This window comes from Periplaneta americana, chromosome 2, assembly GCF_040183065.1.
Source record: "Periplaneta americana isolate PAMFEO1 chromosome 2, P.americana_PAMFEO1_priV1, whole genome shotgun sequence".
Lineage (NCBI taxonomy): Eukaryota > Metazoa > Arthropoda > Insecta > Blattodea > Blattidae > Periplaneta > Periplaneta americana.
In genome coordinates this window covers 205,436,186-205,453,816 of record NC_091118.1, presented here as the reverse complement: position 1 = coordinate 205,453,816, position 17,631 = coordinate 205,436,186, and the positions used below count along the sequence as shown (strand labels likewise).

The 17,631-nt window shown below is 36.8% G+C and overlaps 1 protein-coding gene across 1 annotated transcript in view; it reads right to left on the bottom strand.

Moving 5' to 3' along the window:
- Positions 1 to 633: 633 nt before the first annotated feature.
- Positions 634 to 17,631, bottom strand: part of LOC138695086 (zinc phosphodiesterase ELAC protein 1-like) — a 28,687-nt gene continuing 11,689 nt past the window's right edge. The window contains exons 4-8 of the mRNA XM_069819472.1: positions 16,588 to 16,730; positions 12,759 to 12,954; positions 9,802 to 9,899; positions 6,884 to 7,061; positions 634 to 1,127 (exon numbers count right to left, since the gene is read on the bottom strand). Coding sequence (XP_069675573.1) covers positions 1,005 to 1,127; positions 6,884 to 7,061; positions 9,802 to 9,899; positions 12,759 to 12,954; positions 16,588 to 16,730 — 738 coding nt within the window. The 3' untranslated portion in view covers positions 634 to 1,004. The remainder of the gene's footprint in view (positions 1,128 to 6,883; positions 7,062 to 9,801; positions 9,900 to 12,758; positions 12,955 to 16,587; positions 16,731 to 17,631) is intronic.

Below are 17,631 nucleotides of genomic sequence, written 5' to 3'. Positions count from 1 at the left end.
GACAATAGTTACAATAATGAAAATGAATGACAGTGAAACAAAAAAAAAACATTTTGAATCTTGCGTACACTACTTTTAACACTTGAATATAAGTAATTGATTAACTAGCGGACTTACTCGTGTTAATTATGTAAGTTTGTGCGGTTTAGAGCTGTTTCGGTGCTTCATCACACCATCCTCAGAGCCTACTGGAGCTCGGCGTCATCTGAAACTTCTCTGCACATACGCCGATCACATAACCAATGCTAACCATACATACAATAACATAAATGCGGACATGGAAATCCTACACATACAACCCAAGAACCAAAAACTCAACACATTAGAACTATACGAAATATACAAAACACCCCGATCAAATTCTCAACACACAGATCAATTTCAGTACACACACACTATTTGACTCCACTTTTCAACACCTTTCAACAATCAAACGCACCCACATAACAGGCAGAGAAGTTCGAGATGACGCCGAGATCTAGTAGGCTCTGAGGATGGTGTGATGAAGCACCGAAACAGCTGTAAGCCGCACAAACTTACATAATTAACACGAGTAAGTCCGCTAGTTAATCAATTACCTAAAAAAAACAGTCTAGTGATGTGCTATCTCATTATTTTCCGGGAATTTTACAGAAGAGCTAAATTTTGAAAACACGGTTCATTAGTTCTTAAAGAGTTGGGCTTTATCCAATTCCTAATAAGGTTCCAAACCACCCCATACCATCTCATATCCCAATTTCATTTTAATAGTGGATTATGAATATCAAATATTAACAACTGATAACCCAGATATTTTTTGTCAGAGACGCTGGATTCTCTGTCTCAAATCGCTTGTCTACAAGTCCTCTATAACCAGATCAATTTCTTCGGTTGAATTCTGAAACACCCTGTATAATGTTTTTCGTAAAAATAATACTTTGTGTGAATAAAACAGGAAAATATATATATAAAAACGACAATCATATACACCAAGTCTCTCCATGTTAAGATCGTTGTGCTGCAATTCAGTTGCTAGGCCTGGGGACTGCGAACTCCATCAAGTCTTCAGCAAGCCTCACTTTACAGGAGCAGCCACTTGAACTCAGCTCTTCTTCAGCCTCTTTCAGAAGAATTTCCACACTTACGTCCTACATGACAGAATATTACATCAACATTAATTCAACACAATATTTAAGGGACACTAGGAATTGAATCGGTCATTGCAGAAAGGGGATGTCATAAAATCTTACTTTTGAGATAATCAATAAAAACTGTTTTCTTCTTTCAATACTGCAGTAATCATTATAAGTATTTTTTCTTACTTTGTTTATGAATAGTGAAGTATAATACATCATATTAGACATCTGACATCTCAAACACTTTTGTTTAAAGTTGTTTAATCGAACCATGACTTATCCCCTTTCTGCAAGGAATTGTTAAAGATATAAAAAAAATATATAATTTACAATTTTGGGCTAATGTAATATTTGAAAACAAACTAAATGTTAATAATTACAATGACAACGATGTTTTTGTGTGTAATTACTACATTACTGTCACCATTTACATAATTATTTTTGCATTTTAATCATTATTCCTACTACAGAAATGTACCAATATGTGATTTTATATCACAGTTTTAAATCAAAACTCTACTTTTAAACTAATACTTAAAAACTCCATATAGGAGAGCACAATAAAAATACACTAAAGTACTACACAAAATCATTTGCTTCAATTTTTACAGAGTGTATTGTTAGACGTTGGAAGCCACGTTGTCTGTAGATTCCTTGTCACAAGATGGCCAGTTCAGGATCTCTTCGTAAAAGGAAGTGTGTTCCAATGGAATGTATTGCCTCACTTTCGATACGTCTCCAAGTTTTTTTCGTATTAATGGTCTTTGAAATTGTGAATGTTGAAAACTGATGACCCAAAGTTGCGTCTAAACAAACAATGAGTAGTTTCTTATCCACATTGTTCTCCTGTCGTACAGGCTGCTACAGAGTTCCCAATGGAATTGACGTTCCAATGCCTTCAGTTTATTTTTCTTATTTACATTTCTGCGATAGTTAATTTCATTGTGTTTACATTTACCACTAATAACACAGTTTTCTTCCCCTCACTATTTCTAGCTTATCTGTCATTTTCCTTATCAGCTGATGGGCACGTAACTTATTAGATCCGCGGCACTCAGTTGCGTCACGTCGTCAGTCAGTGCAGAAAGAAGGTAAGTCGCTGACTTGTCCCTTTCTGCAATGACTGCACTGCTTATGGTACTCTGCTTTGCGTTGAAAATGAGCAAATTTGTCCCATTTCTGTATGGAAATGTGTGTTTAGGTCTGGAGAAAGCAATGGCACTCTTAATTCATTTTCGCGTTTTTCATGACTTATCCCCTTTCTGCAATGACCGATTCAATTAATTTTGAAATTTTTAGTTTTATTCCAATTTTTATACTACCAAATTTAATTTCAAAATATCAACCAACAGGAAAACAGAGCCAAGGTCGTCCACCTGAAGAATTCTAGATGAACAATGAGACTAGAACAGACCTATATCCTTGATCTTGATGATGATGATAATCCAATTTCTTTCATTTTTTTAACTGTTTGTTAGATTCTTTAAGAATAAGGTAAGTGTAAAATTCAACATGTATGCGGCACCCTCTCATCCGGACAATGGACACGGAATCAAGGTCACCCCACATGGACTCCCGTTTTCTTTCTGACCTTATTAGTGCCAGTCTTTAATATGAATACTATCCTCCATGCAGATCTCAACCGGATTGGACAACGAAGAACCAATCATATGCCAGAAGGAGAACCTACGACCTATCAGTGGAAGTCCTCTCCCATTGACACTCCTATATATATATATATATATATATATATACAAGCTCACACACTACTTCCTTATCCACTGCTTTGAGGATGACACAGCGGTCGAAACGTCAGCTACTAGCACCAAGACAATGCGGTATAGACCCGGAAGTTTCTCCATAGACCAAAAATATATCAAATTTATTTTTCTTGCATGAGCAACAGAAACGAGTGGCTGTTGTTATATAAAGGAAAATTAAAAAAAAAAAAAAAATCAGTCAAAACGATTAACTAATATACAAGTGGTTTGGACATCTGGCTAGAATGAACAATGACAGATACCCAAAAATAGCGTGGCAAGTTAGAATGGAGGGAAAAAGACATAAAGGAAGACCGAGGCAGACCTGGGAACAAGGAATCCAAGATAGCATGCGGGAGAGAGGGATCGAATGGAAAGAGGTAAGGTCCATTGCTCAGGACTGTGAGAGATGAAAGGCTCTTTGTAGAACCTCTACACCAGGTGGTGGAAGAGGATCGAATAAGTATGTAAGTAATATACAAATTTATCTGTGGGATATCGATGGCTATGAAGCGATACCTCATATCTACAAAAATAGCCATTTAGTTTAACAACACTATTATTTAGATTAACTACATTATTATTACGTTCACAAAATTGGACAGTTAATGGTAACTAATATTTTATCCTCGAGTAGAAGATCTTGCAAAGAAGAAACACAATTATACAAAAATGTTGTCTACTTTGGGAGAAATTAATTTTTAAAACATTTTTTTGATTCTCATGCAAATTCACAGATACGAGATATCACTTCTTAATCATCGATATAATACAAAGTACAGTGTACATTTCCATCTCATTATTTTTGTACTAGCCGTACCCGTGCGCTCCGCTGCACCCGTTAGAAATAAGTATAAAGTAATTACATAATTAAAATAGGACATTTGATCCAGTGAACATTCGTGTTTGATAGAACGATAAATCGTTTATTATGTTACTTAATTTAAATTGTATTAAAAAAATTAAAATGCGATCATTTTGATCCAGAGACCACTCATTTGGTCATAAAAATTATTTTAGGAAATACAGGAAACGAATGCCTATCAAGTTTTCTGTGCATAAGAAGCTATTTTAATCTTACCTGTCTTCGATTCACTCAGAAGTTGCTGTAATAACATTATAGCATTATGTCCATCTAGAGAAACTACACTTTCCAATGGTGAATTAATATAATTAATTATTATACAAATCAGTTAATTTAGCTTCCGATATTACTTCATACAAACACAGAAACATTCTCTGTAGGCTATGTTTCATAGCTTTCGATTGTTGTTGTCCAAGGCCCCTTATAGACGAAGTCATTTTTTTTTATTTCATTACACCGCCTTAGATGGTGTTGTTATTGTAATTTTGAAACTCATTTATCTCATTAAATATCAGTCCTATCAAAATTTTGCATAGAATAAAACTTATCGGAAATTATTTTTAAAGAAACTTTTGTTATGTAATATTTTTCATGAAAATTAATAATAAGGGAGATATTTCGATTTATTTAATTCAAGCCCCCTTATAACCCCCCTTTTAAATAAAATATTTTGAATGCCATATAGCCTAAATTCTAAGTTACAACGAACTTAATTTATATTCCAATTTTCATATAAATCGGTTCAGCCATTATCACGTGAAAAGGTAACAAACATCCAGACAGACATACAAACAAAAATTTCAAAAAAGCGATTTTCGGTTTCAGGGCGGTTAATTATATATGTTAGGACCAATTATTTTTGGAAAATCGAAAATTACCAGAAAAATTTCGGCTACAGATTTATTATTAGTACAGATTTTATCAGTATTTTTCAACATTGTTCCTTTGTATATGTGTCTGGTATAAGTGGTAATCTAAAAACAAGACTTGCCAACAACAAACATAGGTAATTTTCTCTTTGTTATTGTTGTCGAAAGCTGTTCTAAAAATTATTAAGGAATTCAGTGGAATGCAATATTGTTACCTACATAAAAGGGCCTTCAAAATAATTCTAACTCTAAAGCAAGACGCAGTTGGAAACAAAGAGCAATACTGACAACAATAAATATACCCACAGCAAAACCTTTCTCCCTGATATACAAATGAAACGAACCTAGTAGAATCCTAAATTTGAATCCAATGTTGTGGTGAGTTGCTTTAGGCCTACCCATAAAATGAAAAGAATAAAATGAATGATTAACTTTTCGGATCTCCGGGTGGGGACATCTTTAGGCAAATCTCACCAGAAATGAACGAAGATCACTTGAAGACCTGTGAAGCATTAAGATCAGAAGAAACTACAGTTCAAAAGTATTAGAAAACACGACTGCTAATGGCTTCATTGCAAGATGCAAGGCACTAGACAACAACAACAACAACAACAACTTTTCAACTTCTTTACTGCGTTAATTTTTAGGTAATTACCTGGCTGTTTAGTCTTGAAGAACAATGAAGAATAAAATCGTGTAAAAAGAAAGGAACTGCTAATTTACTTTTTATTATTCTCTGAAAACTGGGACATTTATGCATCCCGAGAATAGAGTTCCTGGGTAGCTCAGTTAGTAGAGCGTTGGTACATTTAACCAGCCTCATGGTCTAGAGGTCAGAGCTTCTGGCTATAGTTCATGAGGTCCCGGGTTCGATTCCCGGTTAGAGCACAGGAATTTTTCCTTAAAGGAGATTATTCCTGTGTTCGTCCATGGTCTGGAATTTAGATTAAGTTTAGATTTAAGACCTCTCCTGGCACCACATTATCATAATCATCCTATCACATCATCGGGGTAATGTAACTCCGCCTTCCAGGCGCCCCAACCTCAGAAGTGGGTTACAACTAAGCCATGGCCAGGAGAGAAGACCAGAAATGTCGAAAAGACAACCTGGTGGCATTGGGGGGGGGGGGGATCATTTAACCAAAGATCCCGGGTTCGATACCCAGCCCCAGAACAATTTTTCCCTCGAAATTATTCAAATCAACTTTACAGGGAGTTATACCTGAAAGCTTGATTTGCATAATACATGTCACTGTTCGTTAACAGAAAACCACAATTTAAGTCACACAGAGTTAATGTGCACTCAATGTTGGTTGCTTGACAGTTGTCAGCCCACTTTGAGGTCTGTGGATATAGAGGGAAAAATTGGATTGGTGTCTGGTAGAGTTCCCGGATAGCTCAGTTGGTAGAGCGTTGGTACGTTTAACCAAAGATCCCGAGTTCGATACCCGGCTCCGGAACAATTTTTCCCTCGAAATTATTCAAATCAACTTTACAGAGAGTTATACCTGAAAGCTTGATTTGCATAATACACGTCACTGTTCGTTAACAGAAAACCACAATTTAAGTCACACAGAGTTAGTGTGCACTCAATGTTGGTTGCTTGACGGTTGTCAGCCCACTTTGAGGTCTGTGGATATAGAGGGAAAAATTGAATCGGTATCTGGTAGAGTTCCCGGGTAGCTCAGTTGGTAGAGCATTGGTACGTTTAACCAAAGGTCCCGGGTTCGATACCCGGCCCCGGAACAATTTTTCCCTTGAAATTATTCAAATCAACTTTACAGGGAGTTATACCTGAAAGCTTGATTTGCATAATACACGTCACTGTTCGTTAACAGAAAACCACAATTTAAGTCACACGGAGTTAGTGTGCACTCAATGTTGGTTGCTTGACAGTTGTCAGCCCACTTTGAGGTCTGTGGATATAGAGGTAAAAATTGGATCGGTGTCTGGTAGAGTTCCCGGGTAGCTCAGTTGGTAGAGCGTTGGTACGTTTAACCAAAGGTCCCGAGTTCAATACCCGGCCCCAGAACAATTTTTTCCCTCGAAATTATTCATCCCGAGAATTATTTTCGTGACTTTGGGATGTAGATCTCGATTCCAGTGTGGTTCCGGAAAATCCAGGACAAATGGCACGCCACAGAGAAACACAAGTAGATGTACAAAGAGAGAAAGACTAAGAATCAGTGAGAAGAATGATGACGACTTGTAGGTAATGAATTAGCAGCAGATCCTAGAGGTTACTGCATTTTCATTAACATCCACGATACTCACCCCCTTGTCAACTGGAGTCGCTTTATACCGCTGGCTGAAGTGGTACAGCATGAGAAGTGTAGAATTTGTTTTCTCTGCAAACCTAGCAGCCATTCGTGGTGTTGAGTGGCCCAGGTCTTCAGCTTTCTCCTCCATAGAGTTGTCCAATGTAGCCTCGTGCAATACAACATCACTACACCTACAATACATAAAAATGCTATGTTATGCAAGAGGACTAAAGGTGTCGTTGCCAAACGTCTAAGCCAAAGTTTCTCAAATTATGTTCCGCAGACCACCTGTGGTCCTCGATGTTTGCCCTTGTGGTCCTTCAAAAAAGACAGAAGAAAAAATAAAATTCAAGCGAATTGTGTATCACACTTTAGCTGAAAATCTCAGCGTTTGTAAATGACACATGGCAATCACCTTTCACTTTTTCTCCCAATACTGACATTTTATGAAATTTATTTAACCTACCCATCTATCGCCTTCCCACTCTACTCTCAGCAACAAAAGAGGGATATAAAGCACTATGAACGTGGTGTTTCTCGCCATCTTTTCCCTGCACATCTGGCGCTGTGCCTGTTACCCAGCTAGGGACCACCCGAATTCAAAACAGGACCAAAGTACCGAACCTTTTCATGTATTTCTGACTTTCTTAATAGTTTTGCTGACACCCAGTCTGCACATTCAAATGGTCACGTACTGTACGTCGTACACCAATAATAGAACATGCAAAATTGCATCTTTACTTGTTGAAAATCGGGCATGTTTCTGCATTAATTTTTTTTATTTCTGTTTTTGAAAACGCTGATATAAGAAATTTTCTTCTATTCACATTAACTTAATTAGTTAATACTAATATAAAATTAATTGAATTAAATTCGTTTTAATTAATTATTTCTACATTAAGATGAAAGTATACTGGTATTAAAGTATGCTACATAAATGATAAATTTGCTTTCGAAGGGAACAAGTGTAAGGTGGTCCGCGGAACTGTTCCGCTTAAAAAAGTGGTCCCCACTTCAGAAAAGTTTGAGAAATACTGGTCTAAGCATTTGAACCACAACATTGTTGTTGTTGTTGTTTTCTAATGCCAGGCGTTTGACAATAAAGTCATTTGACCTCTTGCACTCCAATATTTTTCAAAGACCACAACATTGTGAAATCACGTTTCCCTCTCAAAATAGGAACGATATGAGAAATATACCCCAATTGTATACTGGCATTGACTGAATCGTGTTCCTACACAGTAAAAGCGAGCCAGTCAACGAAACATGTTTTCTGAAAAGATTAGCATTAGCCTACCTGGAGATGGAGAATGCAAGAAGTTCTGTTATGATGATGAGTGCATGCCATATCCAGTTCTTATAAAGACACAACTTAGGGACTGAAAGGTCGAGAAAACTTGTGTCTACAGTAATGTGTTAATTCTAGGCTACTGCATGGAAAGGAAAAAGTAACTTCCAATTAGGGTGACCAGACGTCTTCTTTTGTCCGGACATGTCCTCCTTTTTAGCCCTTTGTTCAAGGTCTGGGCAGATTTTAAAAAATCAAGAAATGCCCTCCTTTTCATAACTTGTATGCCTGATATTTTGAAATTATATGATTTGATGCCTTTTTCAAGTAATTTGCCTGTAGATAGCAGCAACATTGACGGAATAGACTCTTCTGTCCTCTTGAATAATTATAGTTCCCTTGACTTTCATATGTAGCTAACTGTAAAATCATTATTACTTACTTACTTACTGGCTTTTAAGGAACCCGGAGGTTCATTGCCGCCCTCACATAAGCCCGCCAATGGTCTCTATCCTGAGCAAGATTAATCCAGTCTCTATCATCATATCCCACCTCCGTCAAATCCATTTTAATATTATCTTCCCATCTACGTCTCGGTCTCCCCAAAGGTCTTTTTCTCTCCGGCCTCCCAAGTAACACTCTATATGCATTTCTGGATTCGCCCATACGTGCTACATGCCCTGCCCATCTCAAACGTCTGGATTTAATGTTCCTAATTATGTCAGGTGAAGAATACAATGCGTGCAGTTCTGTGTTGTGTAACTTTCTCCATTCTCCTGTAACTTCATCCGTCTTAGCCCCAAATATTTTTCTAAGCACCTTATTCTCAAACACCCTTAACCTATGTTCCTCTCTCATAGTGAGAGTCCAAGTTTCACAACCATAAAGAACAACCGGTAATACCTTATTTGAAGGTTTCGTAACAAGCTGTTTTTTACGGTGATGGGTGTTAGCCCTTCGTCCAACCCCCAAGCTGGAGGACCACCTCTCATCAGCTGTCCGCGACTGCTTATTCAATATATTCACAGCTACCCTCCATATCTGGAGGCCGTCTCCTCGATCCGCAACCTGAGGACGCGGCATGTCATGGTGATAGGGACCCACAATAGATGGATAAAATCATTATTATTAAGTTTTATGACATTATTTTGTAATAAAATAGATATTAACATACTTTTAAGTATGATATAAGCCTAAATCTGTATTGTAAATATTTTGTAATAAAATAGATATTGACATAATTTAAAGTATAATATAGGCCTAAGCCTAAATCTTTGCAGCCACCGGCGTACCTCAGTCGACTAAGGTGCTTGTCTGCCTATTCGGAGCTGCGCTCGGGCGCGGGTTCGATTCCCACTTGGGTTAATTACCTGTTTGGGTTTTTCCCGAGGTTTTCTTCAACTGTATGGCAAATATCTGGTAATCTATGGTGAATTCTCGGCCTAATCTCGGCAAATATCATCTCGCAATCATCAAGCCCATCGACGCTAAATAATCTAGTAGTTGATATAGCATCGTTATATAACTAAGTATAAATAAATAAATCTAAGTACATAATATTTTCTGTCCTCTTTTTTCGAACAATGTCCTCCTTTTTGAAGCTTTATCGATGTGAATCTTGTCACCCTACTTCCAATACTCACTTGGCTATGCCCTCCATTTTAGATGAATCACATGTATCACCAAGAACAGTAATTTTCCGGCCTCGTTTGGGTGGACCGAGCACTTCTGAAGGATCCAGCTGAACAATCATTAAGGAATCTTATGATTTATAAACACAAAAACAACACCACTTACATTTAAACAAAATATCTATTATTTGCAGAGAAAAATGAGGAAGAATGTACGCTTATTTATTGCACCAGTGCCCTCCAACTTTATCAAAAGCAGTTAGCAACACTCACTATATTCTGCTTCAAACTCACTATTTTTATCAACCAATTGAAACAAGTTATCAACATGCAATTATTACGGCTCCCAAACATTCCTTAAAATACAGGAACATCCCTTTCATTTGCTAATGGGTCCTATTCTCCCGAAAAAGATCTTCGGAACATGTTTCTGTCTCGTATTTAAAAATTAGTGACTGAAAAATAGTACATTATGCATCGAGCCTATAATGGTAATAATTAAGACGCGAGTATGTTAATGAAACGAGTGCGAGTTTCATAATTTTCATACGAGCGTCTTAATTACCATTATAGGCAAGTTTCATATGACTTTTTATGCTCGACCATATTTATAACTTGAAATTATTCATAAGTATTCATATTATTATCTGACTGGGGAGCGGAACTGACCTTGTGCAATATCTCGTAAATTGTGAGATGTGCACAGACGCGAAAGTATTGATTTTTTCCGAGAAACGAATGTCATTGACCTTGATATAATCTAGAGAGTAAAATAAACATTAATCTTGATATAACCTTGAAATTGATTTAGACGTTGAAAAACGAGATGACAAATTGAATTTATTTGAATATTATTTACAATTAACGCTAATTATTATAGTAACAGAACATAACCTTCTGCGACAGTATTGGATTTCCAGCCTCCGTGACAGTTTGCTAGTTGTCTTTCGATTGCATATCCGAGAATAATCGATACTTGCGCCTTCATATTGCTACAATGGTGTTTTCTGACTGGTGGAAGACCTGAACTTTAATGAATAGGTGTACTTTAATGAGGTACATTAAAGGGCTGCTACCAGGTGTATAATTACTACATTTCGGCATGGTCGAGCATAAACAAACATTTAATACAATTTTGCTAGATTTGGCTTCCTTTTCGAGATAAAGATTGCTTTATATACCGTCAAATGGGCAAACTTGGAACAGTGTTTTAATTGGAACATTATCATAGGGTATTTTCGTTTTGTCACAGTGGCAACATAACTTTCACTTGTTAATTTGTTTTGCAGCACATTGGTTCTGTTACAGTTTGGTGCTACTGTGACAGAACGAAAATACCCTTTGATAATATTTCAAGTTAAAACACTGTTCCAAGTTTGCCCATTTGACGGTATAACATTTCATAACGTTTTTGGGAAAGCCACTGATTTAATCCCCAATATACTCAGTCAATTTAAGAGAGCAGTGTATTATGATAACAAATTATTGAAAGAATTTTACTTTTGTCCTTTAAATGTGCAGAAATTTGATGCCCCTAGCTTTAGGGAAGAAAGTACCTTGCCTTCTTAAAGTCGTTGACTATGCTAGGTAGAATATTTCAAAGTGAATATGACATTACGATTACGTCATCAGTATTAATAACAGCAGACGTCTCCAAAAGCGTACTCATGAGTAAGCCCCTGAACGGAAGCGAAGCCAGTACGTAATGAGCGCGCTCCACCTCACCCATCCCCACCTGTACTGTACTCAATGTTTATGTGCAAACGAAGAGCAGTGGCGGACTGCCATTATCACTGTGTTGGTCGGCATGTTCCACTGTTTCACAATGTCTTCTAATCATGGACGTAGTACATTCAAGGATGAATAGGAAGAGAAATTTTTCTGTGTTAGTGGCGAGAATGTGAAATGCTTAATTTGTTCGAAAATTCTTAAGGGTGTGTTAAAATTCAACATGTGACGACAATACTCGACTCTTCACAAAGAATATCATACAATTACAGGCATGTTAGACATGTGAAAATAATTTATTTTGGAGCTATCTGTATAACTGTTGGTTATACATAATAATCAGCATATTACAATACGTTTACACTCAGTTGCGCATGACAAATATATAGTTTTTCGTTTAATTTTAGATGAAATGCGTAGGCCTACAAATATTTTGATAAATATAAAACAAGAAAATACAAACACAAATCACACACGTGTCCTCAGTCTTAAACAAAAAAGGCTTTTTGCTAGCTATGTTTTAGTTTGGAATATTGGAAAATCAATGAAGCCCTTTACAGAAGCATCATTTATAAAATCGTGCATACAGGACGTTACTAAAATACTGTGTCCAGAACAAAGTCAAAGTTTAAGAAAATTAAAATGTTTTCAATTACAGTTCAGAGAAGGAATTTCAAGATTACAATTGTAATTGAATCTGAAGTCGAAACCACAATTAACCAGTTTGTAGCTTACTTACTTGCAATGAACGAAGCACAGATAGAAATGACAAAGCTCACCTAGCCATTTTCATCCGAGGAGTTAATCAACATTTTACTGTGTCTGAATGTCTTCTAGATGTAATTACAAAATACAACTGGAGAAGATCTTTTCCAGGCACTGAAAGGCACCATAGAACAGAAGAGGTTGAATTTGCAATGACTTGTGTCTATAGCAACAGACGGGGCTCCAGCTTCATAGTAGTATGTCAAAATAATATACAAACGTATGATATCTCTTATTCTTTTGATGTTATTATTTGTAAACATAAGCAGGCCGTTGCCGCGATCCCCCACTGACTGCTCCCATCCCCCTTCTCTAGCCTTACAGCACACTGCGTTTGGCGGGCAGCATCGAGAGCACGAATGACGATATGCTTTTTGGAGACCTCTGAATAACAGCATTAATCCAAGAAATTAATGACTTCACTATGTAGACAGAATTGTATACAGTTATTCAAAAAAGAACTTCTCAAAGGATACAACCTCACCAGAAGGTAAAGTAACAGCTTCTCCTTTCTTTATGAGGGCATACATTGGTCCAGGAGGAACTTCAAGTTGTCTGAGGCGCTGAACGTCCAACTTCCCTGGCAAATCTTGTTCCGCAACCACAAAACCGAATGAAGGAATGCTATGCTTCACAGGTCCTGCCTTCACAGACACTTTTTGGTTATCTAATCTGTGGGCAAAATAACAATCATAAATGCTTTATATGAAGTTGATCAATTCAACAATAGCACTTTCAGAAAAGAAGGCATATGGTCTAGTCAATAGAGTACGGGAAGTTGTATGGTGTTGACACAGGGTGTGTTAGAGAAAGACAGAGGCAACAGATATGTGCAGGACAAAGACAAAAAATGTGAATCACTGCAATGAACAGCATGTGCAACCACGTTCATCATTGCCTGTTATGTGTGTTATGTTTAAATGCTCTTACTGAAATCATTTTTATCCCAATTTTTATAATTTTTCACTTAAAAAATCAGTAAATTTTGGAGTAGCTAATATGCGAAATGAAGTGACAGATATTAGAAATTCACTTCGTTAATGAGAGAGAAACAATGCCTTAATTTTCCAAAAAAAAAAAAAAAAAAAAAAAAAAAAACGTGTTGTTGTTTTCTAATGCCAGGCGTTTGACAATAAAGTTATTTGACCTCTTGCACTCCAATATCTTTCAAAGATATTATCATGGTCAGCCACTGAAGCACAGATTTTGAGGTGTTCCGAATGTTTAATATTATTCTGCAGTCACTATCTGATACAGTATATGGAAACTCTCGCCTAAAAAACTGTCTGAAGACAGGTCTGAACCTCACAAGTGATACCAACATGGCACCACTTAAGAGGCAACTAGGCCAGGAGATAATGGAGTAGGGTAGCCAGTTCCTTTCCCCCTCCATTGCATACATCGCCCACTAGCTACATATTACACTAATCAGACTTCAGATGTATACAAACCCAATTGTTCTTCCTCTGACATATATCGTCAAGTGAGGAGTACTGCCTGATAATAGATGTACAGACATGGAATTAAAATTTGGAGTGAGTCTTGATGGGAGTCCACCTATATGTAGGCAACAATTTCGCATAACTGTCCACAAGTAGCATATTATACAGGGGCTCTTGTTAATGCACATGTACAGTGTGTTGTAAGCGAACTTTATACAATACAGCAGCTTCAAATTTTATTTCCTATCTGTACGTATCAGCTAGAATCTCAATCAGAGATAAGAATCTCAATCAGAGGTGATCCTGAATTTATTACTGTTTATTTCTCTAGAGGAAAGAGGAGATTCAGTATGTTTGCAGTGTGAGTTATGAATCTGGATAAAGTGCTGTCGATTCCAAAAAATCTTTCAGTTAGTTGCTACTAAAAATACCGCCATATTTGTCATCAAAATGGCTAGAGTTTTAAATAAAATTACATAATCATCTTCTCCATTCAAGATAATGTCATTTGTGTCCAATTTGGTGGAACTGCTGGAACTTTCGGAACTGTTCTGTAGTGGTGCTGATTTTATTTAGAATAAGTGTGGAGAAATTCATAATCACAACATTTACTTTATCCTTTATGACCTGCCTTAATTACTAGGATGGCATTAACCATATCAGTTCTCAACCTATTGCAATGTGAAGTCTGTATGTGATCGGGGTTCTAGAAAAATTCAGATGGCTATATCATTCAACTTCTGCATTGGACCAACACATTAGATCAATGCAAAACAAGTAATTTCAGAGTAAATTCTGATAATTCTCTAAAGGCTTTTGTTTCTATTAGCATCTCTGTATTCTTTCACTGCAGTCCGGAATTCAGCTGAGGTATTTACTCCTACTGGACTGGAGTCAGGAGTCAGTTTTGCCCATTTCAAACCAATGTCAAAAACTTTCTCATCTTTAAATCTCATTTCAGTTGCCAACGGGTTTTTTTTATTCTTCATTGTTTGGTACACTCTTTTAACACTGTATAATCACTGATTACCAATAACTTCTTTACTGTGTTAACATTATAAAAATACATGACTGACAAGTTTCGAGATGGTGTCCCTCATTGTCCGAAGTTGTGTTGGTGTATTTCGGTAATTTGCTAGTGGTCTGATTGGTATGTTGTCTTTGTGTATTTTAGGTAGTGCGTTTAGTTTGGATGCTTCTGGTTTGATTTGTTTTAGTTGATTTTTGTTGTTGCGTATTATGTATTTGTTTTGGTTTATTATGTTCTTTATTATGTTGTTCGGACAATGAGGGACACCACCTCGAAACTAGTCAGCTAGGTATTTTTGTAATATTAACAGAGTAAAGAAGTTATTGTTAATCATGGATGTTTTAATTTATTTTGACCTTGTAGTTCGGAATGGAATTCATTATGATTTAAGTATACTCTCTTTCCTACTTCCTGCCCTGAATTTGAAAGAAATAATTCGGAGAAATCGTCATTAGCTGACAAAAAAAAAAAAAAGTAACAGACTGTTTGGCCCCAAAAATGGAACATAGCACCTAAAAAAAAAGTCAGACATTGAAACAAAACAGTTAAAAATCCTGGTATCAGCTAAATTAAATTTCTTCTGCTATCCATGCTTTAAAAAAGCTGGACCTAGTCAGAAAATGGCTAAATTGGCAGCACTGTCTAGTGATAATACATAGTAAGCATATCTGTCCATACATAATTTTTTTTCTCTGTTATGGAGGAAAGCCTGAAGGCTTGCACTGTAGTCTGAGGCTTACTGTGCTGCTGATCTGACCTCTTCAGATAAGAATAATTATTTTAAACCTGCAGGATGCATTCCTGTAAGTATCGTGATTCACTGTTTGGTGCCATCTATTGATTCAGCTACTTGAGACCCGGGTCCGACGGAGTCTGCGAAAAATGTCCCTCCGTCCCCCTGAGAGTTCTGCAGCCTCTTCAGACCGATTGAAACTATTGAAGATGATATAATTATGAAATTGAATTTGATGAAGAAGCATCTCCACAGGATTGGAATATCTCCTTCACCACTCTGCCCCTTATATGATCTTCAAGAGGAAATGGATCAAAATCATCTTCAACACTGCCCAGCCACTATCAACTTGGCGGCGTCCTTGAGTGAAAAATGCTGGAGAGTGAGAGAATTAATGATTTCATTGTCAAAAATTCAGCATTAGCAAACAACAACACAAATTCAACGACATATCTCGTATGTTCCTGCGATATTTCTTCATACATCTTGTAGCAATACAATGAAAAGTGAAAATCGTTCCATATTGTGAATATAGAAGTCTGAAACTGACTGTAAAAGAACGGAATTTGTACATCACCTCCCTCGCATGTTTTATTTTTATTTTTATTGGGTTATTTTACGATGCTGTATCAACATCTAGGTTATTTAGCATGTGAATGATATGAAGGTGATAATGCCAGTGAAATGAGTCCGGGGTCCAGCACCGAAAGTTACCCAGCATTTGCTCGTATTGGGTTGAGGGAAAACCCGGAAAAAACCTCAACCAGGTAACTTGCCCCGACCGGGATTCGAACCTGGGCCACCTGGTTTCTCAGCCAGACGTGCTGACCGTTACTCCACAGGTGTGGATCCTCGCATGTTTTTGCTTTAAGACTAAACAGAGATATTATCCAGTCTCCAACACATAACATACTTTGCTCTGAAGTTCTCACTGTAAACAGAGAGAGATTTAGTTTGTCCGCAAATTCAGACGTTAACTGTTTTCTCACTAACTCCCATATCATCCTGATGACATGATATGAATAGTGAAAGAGTGCTAAAACAGTGTAAGGAAGCTCCGTCTGTGAAATCCGACAATGAACTTTTATTTAGTTGCTTACACGTTCCATGTGAAGTCACTGTCAGCTGTAATGGTTCGTCCCGGCTTTTCTTGTGGGTGTAAACTTCCTGTAGCCTCAATGACTTCCGGCCAATCATTCCAATCTTCAGGATACTGCTCTTCTATTGGAATAAGTTCGTGAACCTGTATGAACCAAGATATGGATATCTCTTATAAATACTGGAATCAGACCACAGAGATTCGCCATTTAAAGCATAAATTGCCACATTACATACATTCTGCAGGACATTTACAATTTAGCACGTAGTATCAAAGTTATAGTTGATGCATTTACTGAAACTATTAGACGAGATGTAACTTACAACTGCTTATTTCTCCTGTAGTCACTGTCCATTTCAGGATATGAATAGTGATGTGGGATGAAAAATTAAATTTTTCAATAAAAATGTTTTAGTGTTACAATTTGCGTTTAATACTGAATTTTGTGCTTTTTTATCTCATTTTCTGTAGCTTACAGGAATCTCAAAGTCTGTGCTTGATAACTATAGTGCAGTTAATTTATAATAATAATAATAATAATAATAATAATAATAATAATAATTATTATTATTATTATTATTATTATTAGTATTATTATTATTATTATTATTATTATTATTATTATTATTATTATTATTACTACTTACTTACTTACTTACAAATGGCTTTTAAGGAACCCGAAGGTTCATTGCCGCCCTCACATAAGCCCGCCATCGGTCCCTAACCTGTGCAAGATTAATTCAGTCTCTATCATCATATCCCACCTCCCTCAAATCCATTTTAATATTATCTTCCCATCTACGTCTCGGCCTCCCTAAAGGTCTTTTTCCCTCCGGTCTCCCAACTAACACTCTATATGCATTTCTGGATTCGCCCATACGTGCTACATGCCCTGCCCATCTCAAACGTCTGGATTTTATGTTCCTAATTATGTCAGGTGAAGAATACAATGCGTGCAGCTCTGCGTTGTGTAACTTTCTCCATTCTCCTGTAACTTCATCCCGCTTAGCCCCAAATATTTTCCTAAGCACCTTATTCTCAAACA